The sequence below is a fragment of the Suricata suricatta genome, chromosome 13 (assembly GCF_006229205.1).
Source record: "Suricata suricatta isolate VVHF042 chromosome 13, meerkat_22Aug2017_6uvM2_HiC, whole genome shotgun sequence".
NCBI classification, from domain to species: domain Eukaryota; kingdom Metazoa; phylum Chordata; class Mammalia; order Carnivora; family Herpestidae; genus Suricata; species Suricata suricatta.
The window spans coordinates 2,166,993-2,184,654 of NC_043712.1; the positions used below are offsets into that span (position 1 = coordinate 2,166,993).

A 17,662-nucleotide genomic window follows, 5' to 3' on the forward strand; every position below is an offset into this window, starting at 1 on the left:
CCCCTGGGGAGGACAGGGAGTGCCACAGAGCAAAGCCAGAGCCCAAGTCACGAGCCTGGACAGCAGAGAAGGAGCCCAAGGCCACACGGCCCGGGGGCTCAGGAGGACAGCCTGTCACATGTCAGGGCCCCGGGGCCTCTTCGCCCTCCCACACGGCTCCGGAGCGGCTGGCCCACCATCCGTCACCGTGGGGCTTGCCCCGTCCCTGCCTCCCACGCCTGTTCCCCCAGGCAGGGCCGCTGGGCCGAGCTGGGGTGTCCTGTGGCTGTGACTCAGCCGTGACCCCTGGCTTCATTTGGGGCAAGAAAACCCTCCACACACCCCCCTGGTCCTAAATCCCAGGGAAGGTGAATGTCCAAGTCACAGAGCTGCTGTGTTGGGGGGCGGGGACCCCGAGAGCACAGCCCCCAGCCCTGTAGGATGGTGGGGGTAGAGAGAAGACCGCCAGGGCACAGCCCCCAGCCCTGCACAGGGGGGAGGACCAGTGAGAAGCCTCGGGCCTGTCCCCCCAGCCCCACAGTCAGCGACGGTGCCCCAGGGGCTGGACACAGGCTATTTAAATGGCAATCTTTCCTGTTAATTTTTTCAACCGGCTGCTCTATTATCCAATCATACATTATTCAGGGATCTCGAAAGTGAGCTCGGAGCGCCCGAGGGCACCATCCATCCACATGTGGGGAGGGCTTGGCCCCGGCTCCTGGACCCGGGTTCCGGATCGAGACCCGTGCTGCCCCACAGGGGCCCCGGGCGCACGCAGACGGCCGGGCGAGCTAACGGCGGGCCTCGCTGACCACACACTTTGGGCACGTGGGGTGAAGTCACTTCCCACAAGGAACTTCACCAATTTCTCTCTGTGTTTCGATGCAGCTGCTCGAAAATCTAGCCGCGCGGGCGGCTTGTGTCCTCCACCTGCGGCCGGCTCTGCCCAGCCATTCAGAAACGGGGGAAAAGCCACAACCCTGGGGAACCGGCAGACGGGGACCAGTGGTGTGCCCGCAGGGCGCCGCGCCACCCGCACCATCACTGACAGTCTTCCCGAAGCAGATCCTGACGCCGCGTGGTACAGAGAGGGAAAGCGAGGCACAGAGGCGGGTAACTTGAAGAGACCTCAGGTGGGAGGAGGTGGAGCCAAGGCCCCGGCCCGTCGGACGGACCGCCTTCGCCGCCAGCTGCTGCGGACAGACTGTCCTGCTCCAGCGGCCTGTGGGCTGACGTTGCAGGGCTCTCCATGACCTCCTGGGGACGGCGAAGGTTCTAGATGCCCCCAGGGAGAATGACCTCTCTAAGGGGCATCCCCAACAGGCCACACACGGGGGACCCCCATCTCCACACCTGCCAGAGGCAGCTTCACCCTCCTGCACCCCTCACCGCACTGCCCCAACGTGGCCCGTTAGCGCGTACGCGACCCCAGCCCCCGCCCAGCCCGGGATCCCCCACCCCCACTTCCAGCCGCTGGCCCGGAGCTGACACACAGAGAGCGCCTCTGTTCCGGGGTGACTGAACACACACACGGTTGACCGGCAGAAGGAAAGGTGTACCGGGGCCACGCACGCACGGCGGCCACGCTCCTGCGCCCCGAGAACCGTGCTGGGTCCCCCGCGGGGAGCCGGCGTCCGACCACCCGGACAGCTGCCCAGTGTCTGAGGCCCGGGTGGCGGGGAGGGAGGACCGTCCGAGGCACACGGCGGCCATCACTTTGGACGCCCGGCCAAGAGCCCAGGAATCAGCCGCTCCACTCCCGACGGCACTGCCGGCTCCCTGGAGCCTCCCGGCCGCCTCCCGCCCCCCGCGGGGCCAGGCAGCAGCGGCAGGACCGCCCGCGTCTTGCGCATTGTCATCGTGAATAAGTGTCAAGCCCGAGCCCACAGAGACACGAGGAGAGGGGAGGGTGCTTCTCGGTGAAAGGAGAAAGGGAAAAACCATGAAAAATGTACTAAACTAGGAGCTGGGACCAAACCTCAAATTAAGGACGCAGATTCGTCCCCCGTCCCTGCAACCTAGGGTTTGCGTCAGCGGTGACCGCGTCCACAAGGAGCTCAGCGGACTAAGGGGACGCGCTCCTGATGTCACGGGATCACACAGCTGAATGGTGCAAGGCCGGCGTCCCCGCACTGGCTTCTCCGTGTTGGGGGGCCGCGTCCCGTATTTAGTCTGGAGGTCGGGGACAGCGGGGAAGAGCAGGGAAGGGCGTCCACGGGCACCCCAGCGCCCCCGCCCCACGGCCCCTCCTCTGAGCAGCGGCTGCGTGACCGTCAGCCACAGCTGGCGCTGGAGGGCCACCTTCCCAGGCTCCTAGTTGGCCGCTGGGGCCCCAGGACACTGAGGCCAGGCCTGGGCTGCGTGAGGACAGAGAGGATGTCCTCAGACGCAGGAAGGAGGCAGACACAGAGCAGGTGCAAGGATGGGGCCATGGCGGGGGGGGGGGGGCGCCCTGTGGTCAGGTGGCCCCTCGCCCACCCTGCCAGGCCACGAGACAGCCCTGAACCCACACCGCCTCTGCTTGCAGCCTGCGCTCCAGGGGCCCCTGCTTCTGGAAACCCCAGCTCTCCCTGTGGCCAGCAGGGGCTGGGAGCCTTCCGGAACACGGAAGGGGTGAAGTGAAGACGCGTTCACCCATCCGAGATCTCAGGGAGGCCCGAGTCTCCTGGCCCGGGGAGTCTTAGCGGAGAGGCCCCGCCCCCCGCCCCGCCCCGCCCCGCCCCCGCCCCCGCCCCCGCCCCGCCGGTTCTTACTCTGCCAGCTCCTCCAGGCTGCGGTAGACGTCATCGTCGTTTTCGGCGGTCTCCTCCGAGGGAAAAGGCCTGCGGGGAGACGAGAGGGGGGGTGAGCAGGTCGCTGCGGCCCGGGGGAGCACCTGGCCCCACACCCCCTGCGGGTCTGCGAGGCTGGGCTCCTTCCCGTCTGCTCTCGTGGAAGCAGCAGGGTCCACACGGCAGTAGCACGGGCGTCAGGACCAGCCAGGACCCCAGCTTTGGTCCTGTGACACTGACGGTCACTCTCCGTGGACCCCTGCGGCCCCATTGGCAAGCAAGGGTCAGGGACAGCAGGGAGCCCTCACTGGTGTGACAGCGCCGGGGCTCTCTGGGCACCCCGTGGTCACCTGTGTTGGGAGGACAGGACATAGGACAGGATTCTGGTGGGGACGCGGAGCTTCTGGGACAGGGACAGGGGCGAGTGTGCAGTGTGGGAGGCAGCCACGCCCCGGGCCCTGGCTCGGGGTCACAGTGTGTGCTCCTGTGTCCCGCTGCCTTCCCTAAGGCCCTGCCTCCTTCTGGAAAGGAAGCCACAGGGGTCGAGGCCTGAAAGGAGCAGGCAGTCTCTTTAATGTCCACTTGACGGCCACACTGATGTTCCCTCCCTTCTGGGTCATCCCCAGTAAGCAGCCCCTTGGTGCCACACTCCAGCCCCCAGCACCTGCCACGTTCCCTGCCCTCAGCCTTGGCCTCAGGTGCATTTCTCTCTTACCAACATCTCTCCCCCATCACCTCCTCTCTGTCCCTTGAGCTTGAACCCACTCCCCCAGTGACACTCTCCCAACAAGGGTGACAGCGACCTTGACACTGTTGAATCCGAGGGCTGATTTTGGAGGTGGTGAACTGCAGGGTGCGGGACAGAGTTCCTGGGGGGGGTGTGCAGCTCTGCCAGAGGGGCAGGTAGAGGAGCTTCTCTGCTGCAGGCCTTGTCAGAGCCTTTCATGTCGATATGCATGCAGTTGGAGCCTGTCTAGCAGACAGAACGGGCCATGAGTCTCAAGCTTATCTGGACTTAACGGTCCTTTGTTTTCCATGAAATCTCATGGTTCTGCATTGTGGGGGAGGCCCCCCAGGGTCCCTGCCAACTCTGTCTTCCCAAACTGCATCTAGGAGAGAAGTGGGGGGCGGGGCAGGGGTGGCGGGGCAGGCTGGCGTCCTTGGCAAACAAGTGTCCACTTGGGCAGAACAGAATCTGCTCCTTTTATTCTAATGTCCCCGTCCTGGGCCACAAACCCCCTCAGGAACGGGGCTGCCGAAGTTCACTTGATTTCTGCCACAGCCGAAGACGGGCGCCGGCCAGGGCGAAGAGACAGGAGCACGCGGCGGGGGGGGGGGGGGGGGGGGGGGGGGGGGGGGGGGGGGGGGGGGGGGGCGGCCTTCCCCTGTCCAGCCTGCCCTCGACCCTCGTGGGCGCCCCTGTGCCCTCCGTCCCCTGCCCCAGCCCCTGCCCCCAGGCCGAGCTCCCTTCAAGGTTCAATTCAAGCTCGGCCTCACGGGGGAAGACCTGACCCCACTCCCGGCCTGGGTCCACGGCCACCCGGCACGGAGCCTGGCGCTAGGAAGGCATGGACAGACGGACGGACAGGCGGATACACGGGTGGGTGAGGGACGGACGCCGCCTGGTCTCGAGCTGTCCTTCACCCCGGAAACACCAAATGGCAGCCGAAACTAGAGGCGAAAAGCAGATGAGGAACCAGGCACAGGGGTGGCCCGGCCACCCAGAGCTGTGACCTCGCAGCACCCACCCTGGTTTAGCACCGGGGATACCCGCTGGCACAGGGGCCCCGGAGCCGTTTGCGGGGTGCCTCCCAGCGGTGCCTGGGAGCTCGGGCGGGCACTCTGCACCAGGCCCGGCTCGTGCCTTCTGTGTCGGGAACCTGCTGACGCGCCGGACCCCCCTGTGGCCATCTACCCCCCCACGGCCCCCGCCGGCTCAGCCAGAGCCCCGGATGTGAACAGCGGAGCGAGTGCGCGCTTTAGGAGCAGGGGCGAGACGGGAGCACAGCCAAGCCGTCTGCACAGAAACGACGGCGGGTCCCCCGGGGCAGGCTGGGCTCCTCTCGTCCCGTCAGCCCTGCCTGAGCCCGCGCTGCCTGGTGCCCAGCTTCCGGGAGGCCAAGCTGCCCGCCTGGACCACCACGGAGGGCACGTCTCCTCACCCACCAGGCTTCCCCACCCGCACAGCCTCCTCTGGGGACAGGCGGTGACAGGGGCGCAGCACTGCTTCTCCAGCAGCCCCCTCAGATGACACCTGCTCCCACCCAAGGACAAGGTCAGCGTCCAGCACGGCCACCCTGCACCCACGACCATCACAGCCCCAGTGCCGGGGGCACAAGGGGTCAGCAGCTAGAGAAAGGGGGCCTGAAAACAGGGCACCTAAGGGAGCCTGAACCTAAAGCCCTGAACAAAGACCAGACGAGGGCCCACCCCCGCTTCTGGGTCACGCCTTCGTTCTCCTGGAACTTCCTGGGCACCTGCTCCGAGCCGCAGCCGTCACGCTCCGAGGAGAAGGCGCAGCTTGAATCTAGCGTGGGCTCTGGTCTTCCCCTCAGGACTTCTCCGAGAGTCTGCTAAAGATCTGTGCCTCTAAGGGCGCCACATGTGTCCCCCGTGTGCCTGCGGGGACATGGGGGCGCGATGGGCGGGGGGGGGGCGATGCAGGGGACGCTGCAGAGAGGGGGCGCGATGCGTGGTCCGGAAGGTGGCAGACCAGACACTCGGGGGGTCCTGGAGCTGAAGGGCTCCGGCCCACGCCAGCTGGGACTCCGGGAGCCCAGGCAGATGGGGAGGGGCTGGGGCTTCTTTCTCAAAAGGACCTGCTCGGGGGGCAGCAGATTCCTTCAGAAGGCAGAGGGCAAGGCACCGAAGGAGAGAGGACGTCCTGAGAGGCAGCGTCGGGGCCTCCCACCGGGAGGGCCAGTTAGCTCGGCGCCCCCCGGGCTTTGGTGAGGGCTGTGGGACCTGGGCCGTGGGACTCGGGGGTAAGTGACCCTGCTGTCCTCACTGGCTGCGTGCTTCTCCAGGAGCAGCCAAAGGGAGGGAAGGCGGAGGCTGCGTCGGGGGGAGGCTGTGCCCACTGCCCGACTTCCTCATGCGTGCAGCCCGTGCCCGCGGCCCATCAGGCGTCCGGTGGCGCCTCCTTCACGTCACTGCATCCGCTCGACGCTCCCCGGCGCAGGGCCACGCGGGGGCTCCCGGGCCTGCTTCCTGGGGCGGGTCCCCACCCCAGACCAGGAGGCCCGGAGCATGGCAAGCGCACGTCTCCTCACCGAGCTGGGTGTGCAGATGGCCCGGCCCCGGGCCCAGAGACCCCCGCTCTACACCCAACACCCCAGAAGCCAAAACAGAGACCCCCGCCTCTATCACCTTCGTTTGGGGGGAGGCCTTGAGGGCAAAGCTAAGAACTAAGATCCGGGTTTGAATCCTGGCTCTGCTGCACACTATGTGGCCCTGAGCAGGGCACACTCGCTCTCTGCCTCAGTTTCCCCAACGGTAGAATGGGAATCCTGGTCACTTAAAGGAGTTAACACAGTGAGTCTCTAAGCTCAGGCCCATCTGCCCAGCGAGTGCCAGCGAGTATGACAGTGTGGGTCGCCCTCCCTCCCCCTGGGTGGCCACCCCAGGAGCCCACGTGACCAGTCCAAGCTCAGACATAGTCCCGAAGGCGCCCACGGCCTCCTGACCAACAGCCCCGGGTGCTGACTCCTGGAGCCAGCTCGGCAGGTGGCCCCTCGCCCAGGGACACACGGGCAGCACCATCACCAGGTCCCCGCCGCCCCCAACCCCACCCCTCGTGCCTCAGAGGAACACCACTCGGAAGGTAAGAGCACTCTGGGTCAGCGCTTGGCTCCAACGTGGGACTTCGGGGTCACTTGGCGCCATTCAGAGAACGTAGGACATGGCGTTCATTTTCCCACACTCTGCTGGTGCTCAGATGAAAGGGACCCGGGCCTGAGGCACGGCCACACTTCCTCTCGCACTTGGCGCGTCCGGGAAGAAAGCACCGCTCTGACTCCCAGGAGAAGGCGCTCCCTGGGAGGGACCCCCAAGGGCCGTGTTTACCAGCGGGGTCGCGGACGGCTCCGTCCTCCTTGGCCGGCCTCGTGCGCCAGAGAGAAGGGTGGGGGCCAGAGCCCTGAGCCCACATCCCGGAGGGTGAGACTGCCAGCTGGGCCCCCGGAGGCCCAGGGGTACCCAGCACCCAGCACTGCCCTGCAGGGGCGACCGCCGTCCGGCGTGCTGGGAAACGGGGGGGTTCGGGTGCTGGCCTCCTAGTCCCGCATGTGGGCGACCACACTGCTTCAATTCAGGGCGCGGGCACTGCGGAGGGGTCCTGGGCAGCCCACCTCTCCGGCCAGGCCTCGGTTTCCTATTCTGTAATGGACTCCGACTCAGGCGTGTGGGAGAACCTGACACCAGCACACCACGAGGTCTGGCCGCATCGCCCCAGGTGTGCCCGGGTGTGCCCGGGCCGGCGAGAAGGAAGTGGCCGGCATGAGCGGAGGGGCGGGGGGCACACCTCCCTTGGCACCATTGCCAGGGCAGCGGTGGCCGGGCACACTTGAAGCGCACGTCAGGAACCGCAGCTGGAGGACCCGACACCCCATTTAGTTATTGAGAGCCACCTGGGTGCCGTCTGCTCATTGGCTGCGAGGCCTGGAGGCGCCCAGGCCTCCTGATTAAACACGGCTCTCCCGTGACAGCGCGATTGTCCAAACAGGCCGACGGTCCGGTTTCTTCCCTCAGCTGGCTGCCCGCCCAGCGCAGCCGGGCCCTCACGTCAGGGGGCAGCGCCGGCCCGGGCACCCCACCCACGCACCCAGGGCAGGCTGCACCCCATGTGGGAGATGAGGGTGGCCCACACCCAGTCAGAGGGCCGCGCGGGAGACCTGGCCTGGGGAAATCGGGAGGGCTTCTCGCAGGAGGTGGCAGGGGAGAGGGGGCTTGGAGAGCACAGACTGACGCTGAGTGCAGGGTCCCAGCCCCGTGCTGGGTGGGGGTCGGAAGTGGCCTCAGTTTCCCAGTCCGTGAGCTTGCCCGCGGCCCTGAGCCCCGGCCTCGGTGAGCTCATCTGTAAAATGGAGAGGAAGTCCCCTCTGGGAGACCAGAGACACCAGGTGAAGCCGCAGCCGAGGCAGGACCAGCAGAGGCCGGGCCGAGGAGGACAGCGTGGCCGGCTGCTGGGCGAGCCAGGGAGGCGGCGGGTGCTCCCCCAGAGGAAACCCAAAACCCCAGCGAGGCGGAGGGGGACGCTGGGCTCGGGGTGGAGGAGGGAGGCCCCGGCCGGGCCATCCGGTCATAGGGAGGGAGGGGCCTGGGGCGGCCGGGCCATCCGGTCGTAGGGAGGGAGGGGCCTGCGGCGGCTGGGCCCCCGCTCAGCGGCCGCGAAGCTCTGCGTAGTGTTGATTTTCCGGCACACTTGTCGGAACGGCAGCAGTCAGGAGCGGGAAGGCCGGCGGGGCGGCAGGGCCGGCCCCCACAGCGCTCCCCCGTTTCCTCCCATGCCCCGGGCGGGGGGAGGGGGCAGGAAATCCCCACCGCCGTGCCCTGCCTGAACGGGACACGCCGGCCATGTCCAGCAGGGGACGGAAAGTGTCCGGAACTGGCCGCAGACCGGCAGCGAGGGGGTTCCCAGAGCCATCGCCGGCACGGCCCCCGCTCCCAGTCTGCGGCCTGAGGCCTCTGCACACCCCCATTTTTGCCAACAGAAAACTGACGTGCATGCTCTGCACAACGTTTCCCAACTGGGAAGTGACGGGCCAGAGCCCCCACACGCTCCCTGGCCTTGGCTGGGACACGCCGGGCAGTGGGAGGGACGTGGGGCTGACCCATGAAGAACTGCAGCTCAGGGAAGGACAGACGGACGACAGGCCCGACTCCCAAGGAGCCAGCAGGCCGGGCGGGGCGGCTGTTTGCAGGCTCCAGAGCCCGCCAGCCTCCAGGCCCGAAGCCCCCTGCTCTCATGGCGCCTTTACCACACTCCAGGGCAGCTGGGGACACAGGCTGACATCCACACCCCGTGGAACCCTCTGGAAGCGACCGGAACTAGAGACTCTTCCCTTTCCTCCTTTTCCACGTCCACAGCTGAACGCGGCCGTGGCTCTCTGAAATGACGCTTCCGGGCCCGGCGCGAGTCTGTCATGAGGGGCAGAGCTCAGGCCCTCCCCCACACCCCTCTGCTCCGGCACCGTGTGACCCGGCGGCGCTGGCACACAGGGAACGGCAGCATGTCCCAGCCCGCGGCGGACAGAGACACAGAAATGTCCGTTGGCCATGACATGGGTCAAATCCATGCTGCTGGCGCCAGAAGGAGACCAGACGGAGGGTCAGCAGAGCAGGTCCCCGTATCCACGGGAGTCAGGACCCAGACGGGAACCCTCCTGGGGAACCTGAGCGGCCCAGTCGCCGTGGGACCTCACGCGAGGCCCCTCTCCCTCTGGGTCACCATTCTCTCCTCGCCAAGAACAAACTGTGGAGGGCGGACAACGGGGTGACAGAGAGCTGGGGGCATCTTGAGCCCCTCCTGCTTCCTGCCTGTCTCCTGGGAAACGGGAGCGGGAAGCCCGGGAAGGCCTCTGCAGGCCCCCGGAGCCAGCGCCCGCACCCTCGCTGGGACCCCCATGACGGAGAGGCCAAGCCTGGGATCGGAAGTGGGCCTTGGCCCTCCCGGCTGGTCCCGGCCCTGGGTCTGAAGGGGGCTCTGGGTGTGGAGCCGGGTGCCTGCCCCTGCCCACCTGGGAGTCTGCAGGGCCAAGGCCTGGGCTCCGGGCCTCAGCTGTCACCGGACCACCGGTGCCTCGGTGCCGCCTCCTCAGACGGGCCACGGCTGGACACAGCCCCATCCAAACCCTGCTCCAGGACTGCTGGCCAGAGTGCCACCCGGCGGTGCTGTCCAGTGCCCCGGGGCGGGGGGGGGGGGGGGTCGAGGAGGGAAGGATCCAAGATGGAAATTCTTCCTAATGGCAGCAAATCCAGCTTTCCGCAGCCACCAACCCTACAGGGGACGGGGGACAGAGCCAGCAAGGCGCCTGTGTCCTGAGTGGCTCGGCCTCAGGGACGGCCACAGCCTCCAGGCCGGGCCGGGTGGAGACCTGTCCAGGTGACCGCAAAGCGGGAAGGGAGTCTTCAGGGCCCCGGGGTCAGCCCTGCAGGGGACTGAGGCGGGAAGTCCGACCCCGACTCCTGGCCGACGCCCACCCGAGGGCCGTGGGGCAGAGCCCCGGCCCTACCACCCACCCGCCGGGAGACTGCGCGGGCGTCTCCCTCAGGGCCTCCCCTCTGAAACGTAGGGCTGAAATCCCCGGCTCCCCGGTGGAGGTGGGCGTTCAGGGCGCTGACCCACAGGAAGCCGTGGCGTGGGGGACACGGGGTCCGGAGCCACACGCGGCGACCTGACGCGTCACAGGGCTGCCAGAGCAAACAGCGGGTCCCCGGGGCCAGCCTGACAGACTCTCTCGATTCAAGGTCCAAAACGAGGAAGACAGGATGAAACTACACGTGAGATTTAGTAAAACCACGAGACAGGAGCCAGCAGGCGGTGGGTGCGGGAGCAGGGCCGGGTCCCGGGTCTCCTGCGGCCCTGGAGCTGGAATGTTCTAGCCCCTGGTGGACAGGCAGGCTCAGGAGCACTCAAAACCATTAGAAGTCAAACAAGTGAATAAAAACAGGAGAGGAAAAGATCAGAACAAACGGGGAGTAAGCAGGCCAGGGAAAGGCGGTCCAATCCCAGACCCCGCCTGTCGGAACGCTCCACGCACGGGCCCAAAGGGAGGCTGGGGGTGGGGGGGCCAGCGCGGGAGACACGGGTGCTCAGGGGCCCAGCTCAGCTCTCCCGTCCTCAGCACGAGAGCCCCCAGCAGGCCTCTCAGCCTCCTGGCCTCAGTTTCTTCCTCCGTGGAAGCGGTCAGTAACAGTCCCCTACCCCCCACCCCGGCACCAGCGGTGTCAAGTGGCAGGAGAGGCTGAGTCCCTGTCACTGCACACCCTGGCTTTGCCGACAAGGCAGAGCCCGCAGGGGACAGTGCACGAGCAGCCGGGTCCGCCTCCCCGCCGTGACGGCCACTCTGTTCTGGCAGGAGGCCGGTGGCCAGCTGTGGGAGCAGGTGACATGAGCAGGTGACACGTGCTGGCTGTGCTAAATCACGGGCCTCAGGGCCCCTCCGGCACCGCTGCAGAACCTGCTGCAGCCTGCCTAAAGCCGGTGGCGAGGAGGGACAGGACCCACCCTGAGGAGGACGCCCGGGGTGACATCTGGGAAGACGGCCCCTCTGCCCGTGAGAACAGGCCCGGCCATCCCCACGGCTGCACAGAGCACGGCAGACCTCACCCCGGAGCTGGGCTGGGGACCCTGCTGACACAGCCCCCCAGCCCCGGCCAGGCCACAGCCCGAAATCAGGCCCTGCTGCGCCGGCCTGTGGAAGGACCACACGTCCGCTCTGCACGCGTGTAAATCCCACCGCACGGCAGCCCTTGCTGCCTGGTCTCTGAGAACGAGCTGAGGCTGTCACACAGCCGCCCCGATAAATTTTTAATGGTGATGTTTGCGGAAGAGGCAGGCTCTGATCGTTCGCCTCGTCCCCGAGTGAAGCCATCTCCGCTCCCCAGAGGGCAGGACGGGAGTTGTGAGGGCTCTGGGCCCCCCAACAACGGATGGTGCGGAAGGCAGGGCCGCCGTCCTTATCAGCCGGCCCTCCAGCCCCGCTGACTGCAGGGGCGTCTCCGGGCCCCAGAGCCCCGCTGGGGGCAGGCATCGGTGGTCGGGGCTCATGGGGACATCTGTCAGCCTCTGGGAAGGGCATACACAGCTTCACATGCCAGGCGTGCTGGAGGCTAGGGACCCCGCCCCTGCCCTGTCCCAGAGCCCACTGCCTAGCCACGAGCTGCCAATAACCACGTCCTACAAACTGAGAGGCTTAAAACAGAAATCCTAACGGAGAGGTGCAGGGGGCCACGCAGGGCTCTAGGGTCCCTCCTGCCGCTCCCATGTGCCCGTGTCCCTGGGCTGCGGCCGAGTCCTCCAGTCCCTGCCTCCATCTGCAGAAGGCCTCTCCTCTGCCTGTCTCTCTCTTCCATGTGTCCCTTATAAGGACACTGGCCACCATGGGACGCCTGGGGGGCTCAGTCAGTTAAGCGCCCGACTTCAGCTCAGGTCATGATCTCACAGTTTGTGGGTTCGAGCCCCACGTGGGGCTCTGTGCTGACAGCTCAGAGCCTGGAGCCTGCTTCAGAGTCTGTGTCTCCCTCCCTCTCTGCCCCTCCCCTGCTCATGCTCTGTTTCTCTGTCTCAATAATAAATAAACATTAAAAAAATTTTAAAATAAAGGGTACCGGCCACTGGATTAAGGCCCCGGGCGCACCTTGGTAAAGCCCCCATTCATCCCACACCCACCCCGTCCGGGCTCTCCTCCTCAGGCCTCACCGGAGAAGCACCGGGCGGGCCTCGGGGCCTGGGCCCCACCGAGGGCTCAGACCATCAGGCAGTACAACCAGGGAACGGGCCCAGGGCTAACGCCGGCTCAAACCACATCAGCAGCCAGACCCGCCTGACTCAGGCCTGCCCTTCGCCCTGTGCCTCCGGGTTTCCGGTCATGTTCCCCACCCACCCCGCGCTGCCCCGGGTCCAGCTGTGCCAAGGTCACCCGCCTGCAACCGGGGCCCCGCGTCCAACTCCCTACCCGACAGCGGCCCATTCCGGCCGGCTCCCAGCTCCTGGCCTGAGGGCCGCACGTCACCGGGCACAGACTGGATGAATGAATGACTGCCGACCTCCTCGGGTGAGGGGCCGTAGGAAAGGTGCTCTGGGCCTCAGTTTCCCCACATGCAAGAGGAGGGATGAAGGGCTCCTCCAGCGTCACGGTGCCTCGGCGTGGATGCCGGCCGTGGGAGCCGGGCCAAAGGTCTGAAATTGGTGCCTGGGGGCCTCGTGAGTCTGCAAGGGTCACTTCAAACACGCCGGGTCCCCACCGTCCCTACTTTTCCGTCTCACTGCCTGGCGCAGACAGGTCTGCGGCCGGGAGGCAGCTCACGCTCCCGGGGTTTTCTTCACGCAGTGATTCCTGACTTGGCACCGGGGACACCTGTCAGCGAGGACAGCGATGCAGGCACCGGCGACATCTCCCTGTCCTGACTGCGCTCGGGCACCTGAGCTGCCCCGGGAAGGCCCCGTAGGGGCTGGCGTGACGCTCGTGCACCACAAATCGGAGATGACACTCATGCTTGGCTGCACGCGGTCCCCTAACGTCTCCTGTGAGCACCTGGAGAGCAGCAGTGACCCGGGGGCTCCCTGACTGCCAAGCCGGTCCGGGGCAGAGCCCACACGCCCTCCGCCCAGCTCAAGGCAGGAAACCCACACACGACCAGCTTTAACCCACGCGGCCCCCCAGGTGGGTGCTGGCCGACCCCTGTTCACAGGTGAGGAAACTGAGGCACACAGAGGCGGCCGCTCCGCCTGCCACAGGTCAGGGCCTGCGTGGAGAGCTTTAGGGAGGCCGCCTGACTGCTCCTCACGGCCTGGGGAGGGAGTTTCAACTGTGACCTGCTTTCCCACGGAGTCCATACAGGCTCAGGAGTAGGACCACCCAGGTCAGCGGGGTCACTCCTTTGTCCGGCCCCACCCCCGCAGTAGGAAACACGGCTGAGCTCCTGGTCCGCACCAGGGGACAGACCGGGCCTCACCTGACCGCTGCCGGACCTCGACCCCAGCTAGAGGCCGTGACCTTAACCACTTCACAGCACCACGGGGACACCAGCCGACCCACGCTCGTGTGAAAGAGGCAGAGGAGGTGGACGGAGGGACATCAGGGTGGGTGGAAGGAAGGATAAGTGGATGGACAGGTGGGTGGGCAGGTGGACGGGTGGATGGTGTACAGATGACGCATGGACAGATGGACAGGCGGACAGACGGGTGGATGGATGGGGGAGCTGAGGGACAGACGGACAGACCTGGAGCGGACCGGTCGCATGAGCAGAGGATGGGAGGGCGGGGTGGGGAGGGAGGGAAGAGTAACGGGAGCCGAGCTCAGCCAGCGGCCCGTGCTGTGGGCCAGCGGACCGCACAGGGGCTCCCCCCACCCCCGCGAGCCCGCCCACCGCGGGAGCCCTGCCACCAGGACCAGAGATCAGCAGGGCGTGGGGACAACCGGCTGGGCTGCGCTCCGTCTTCTCGGGCCCCTGCCCCGCCGTGCAGGCTCCGGCTGGCGGTGCGCGCCCTCCCGCCGGCAGCACGATCAGCTCCCCGCTGACCCAGCACAAAACGACCCACTGATGCAGTTTGAACAGTGAGTGTACTTCCAGCTCCGGCGCCCACGCCGAGGGTTCCCCGCGGGTCCCGCTCGGTGGGCGGTGGCCAGAGCAGCCAGTGTCCCTCCTGGGTCTGTGGTGGAGACAGGCTCCCACGAGTCACCGGGCACTGTTGGTCAGGAGCCGGCGCCAGCCCCATGCGGAGCAGGTTGCCCACCGTCCACCCCTGACGTGGTGGCCAGACCTCACCGCAGGCAGCGGCCACTCAGGGGTCCAGGGCAAGGGCGGCGTCAGCATTGGACGGAGGGTTGCCACCCGGGAGCTCTGTCCTGGCGGCTAGTGTGGACAGGACACGGCCCGAGTGCCACCAAGGCCAGCGTTTGGCTCCCCTCTCTGCCTCAAGGTCGCCCCTCGTCCCCGACACTGGGTCACTGTCACCAAGTTAGGGAGAGAGGAGGCAGGAGGCTGGAAGGATCGACATGAGATTCCTTCCCAGGAGGGGACGAGCTGGGGTCACTCAGTCAGGGGAACGGAAGAGGCGCCCGCGTCCCCCCAGGGGTGAGCCCTGCCCCGGCAGCCCCTCCTTCTCCGGGGCAGGCCCTGTGCGACCCATACTGGCCACCAGGCCTGGGTGGAGCCACACCCACCCTCGCCCCGGCCCCAGCGGCGAGACAAGAGGGGCTCCTGTTCAGTTCCAGAAAGCTCTCCCGCGCTCGGACTTGGATCCGGGTATGTCTGACATTCTGAGAATTCACTTCAAATTGAAAAAGGACGTCCCAGCTCGCTGGAGCTGGGGGGCGATCAGTCTCTCCCACCGCATCCCTGCCCCATCCACCCGCCACCCTGCCCAGGGGTCAGTCCCCCTCAGATGTGTCTGGGGTCTCTGAGACTGGAGAAAAGACCTTCAAAAGCAGAGTTTTGAGGTCACAAGCCCAAGCAGGAGGCACGCCCCCTTTGTGGCCTGGCAGCCCCCTGTCCCCCGCCAGCTGCAGCTTCTCATCACGTGAGGGGCAGAGAGCCCGCCCTCCAGGAGACCCTGCAGGTCAGGAGCTCAGCCCGAGGTGGCCGAGGACGGCCACCAGGCCAGGGGCGAGACCACCAAGACCAGGTGGGCACACAGCCACCATTGTCTGTGATGGGGACCCCAGGATGGGACTCAGCCTCTGGCTCCTGCTACATCGAGGACACAGGGGATTCGTGCGCTTTGGGGCAAATGTCAGAGGAGGCGACCCAGAAGAACCGAAGTCCATATTTAACCAAATACCTGCACACGAAGCTCCCCACAATCGCCAAAGATGGAGGCGGCCGGGTGCCCGTCAGCAGGGACGGGAGGCCAAGATGCGGCCAAAGACAGGGTGGGCCCTGCCTGGGGGCCGCGGGCGGGACCTGCCCCCTGCGCTTCCCCGGGACCCGGCATTCCTCAGCTCGTGGCTGCAGGGCCCCAAGCTCTGCTCCTACCCTCCTGCCTCGCTCTTTTCCTTACGACGTGACTACGTCTATAAGGACCTGATTACACCTGCAGGGAACCCGTCCCGGTCACACAAGGGCCAGGAGCCAAGAGGGGGGTGTCCCGTTCGGGGGCCCCTCTTAGCCCGCCGGCCAGCCAGCGCCTAGGGCATCCATGGGGTGTCAGGTGCTGTGTGTGTGCAGGCTCACGGTGACTGCCCAGCAGGGGACCCGTCCCAGCTACAGAAGAAGAGACAGAGGCCCCAAGAGCATCCCTGCATACGGCCGCTGGGCGAGCAGGTGGCTCACAGAGGGGACCATGGGCTGGGGCTTCCTTGGCCTCACCTGCCATCTTCAGTCACGGGGAGAGCTCTGCCCTTTGCCCTCTCCTCTGCCCCCAGCATTCAGTGACGATCTCCTACAGGACGTCCCTCACTCCAGACCTCCAGCTCTGGCTGTGACAAGGCCCTGCACACCCCCCACCCCCGAACCCCAACCTCACTTCTGGTCCCCCACCAGGGTGGGGCCCTCAGATGAAGTCTCCTATTCATCAGCCTCTGAGAAGTATAATTGGGGCCTTTATGGAAAATCAGCTCATTATGCAAAGTGCAAGGGCTGTAAAAATGACCATTTTTCTAGAGGGGCATGCCGGGCCCCTCTCCAGCCAGGAAAGACGTGGGGAAGACGTGCTTCAGGGCTGCGGGCTTCATGGCTGGGTTTTCAGAAAAGGAAAGGGTTTGGCCAAACTGAACCCTCAGGAAACTAGTAACACTGTGAAACGCTCCCTAAAGGGGAGGAGTCAGCGCGGCAAAGCGCTGGTGGTCACCAGAATTCCCAGTTACCCCTGGGAAGCAGTTCTGTGCGGTGGACTGGGTGGCCTGCGCCGGGCGGCCCCACCGAGCTGTGGATCGGGGCTCAGACCAGGAAGGGAAAGTGCGGGCGGGCGCGGGAGAGGCACAGAGGACAACCGCAAGGCCCGAAGAGGGAGCGCAGGTGAGAGGCGGGAGCCCCTGCAGAGGGTGTGGGTCCCTGAGGGGCGGGCCCTGACTTGCCGTGGGCTGCAAACACCTCCCTCCTCCCCTCACTTCCTCATCCTCCCTGTGCACTGAGGGGTTAACTCGGCCTCGGGCCCTGGAGACAGGGGCACAGAGCGCCTGGAAGGCAGCAGGACAGCTGGTCCAGGGCAAAGCCTGCCCCCAAACCTAACCCGGCCCGGCCCCCCTCTGGGGAGAAACAGACACAGACCAGACCAGGCTCTAGCCTTCCGTGAAGGAGCAAGCACCTAGACCAAGTGCTGTTTCCGGACGTCACCCCTGCGCGTGTGCATGCAGACACCGGTGCAGGCGAAGAATATTCCGGAAGGAGAACCACAACCCGCGTATCGGCACGGGCCATGGGGAGAGCCGACGGACGATCGTTTCCGGGAGAAAACAAAACTAGAACCATGTGCTCCTCTGTCTCAGAAATGCTGCACGTGCTCTGAACGAACAGTCTCGAAATGTCCCGGCTGCAGGCCTCACAGAAGCGACTCTGAAGGCCAGCGGTGACACTGGGGGGCGGGGGAGGCTCCGGGTGCCCCTGGCGCCCCGGGTGTGAGCCTTGTCTTGTGACCGTTACCCTAAACCTGCTCTGGACCCCCGTGGGCACGTGGTCAGCGGGCAGTCTGAAGACAAATGACGTCCGTCCCAGGTGGGGGTCCCTAACCTCGTACCTGACCCAGTGACTGAATCTGTGCCAACAGCGCCACCAAAGGGTGGCTGGGCTGGCCTGTAAGTGCCTGGCACCGTGGTCCTGGGACCCCCGACTCCGGCCACGCGGCTGCTGGGGAGCCCCTCCCGTAGCGCCCACCCTCGCAGTGTCGCTGGCACCCAGGCGTGACCCCGGGCACCCCGCCCTCCGGCGAGGCTGGTTTTCCCACGCCTCTCTTCCCCACCCCGTGGCCCCATCCTCCGGGGAACGGCGGGTCCTTGTCCCCCTCGATCTGGAACTGGTCCCCATTTAGAGGTCTCCCTGACCCGCCCCCTGAATCTCAGAGTCCCGTGGGGCTGTCGTCCCCTGTCCCCGCTGCCTGCGTGCCCGGTCCTGTGTTGGGGACCAGGGCCAACCACAGGGGTCACGGGATTCTCAGAGGCTGAGCTTTGAAAGCAGTAAAACCGGGAGGGAGACGTCCAGCACGGGGACCCGAGGGACCCGAGACTGCCGTGCCCGCCGCTGTCACAGAGCCG

At 66.4% G+C, this 17,662-nt stretch overlaps 1 protein-coding gene across 1 annotated transcript in view; it reads right to left on the reverse strand.

The window, feature by feature from the left end:
- Nucleotides 1–17,662, reverse strand: part of VAV2 (vav guanine nucleotide exchange factor 2) — a 119,568-nt gene that overhangs the window by 47,867 nt on the left and 54,039 nt on the right. Inside the window, exon 4 of the mRNA XM_029921025.1 lies at nucleotides 2,733–2,801. Within this exon, the coding sequence (XP_029776885.1) occupies nucleotides 2,733–2,801 (69 nt within the window). The remainder of the gene's footprint in view (nucleotides 1–2,732; nucleotides 2,802–17,662) is intronic.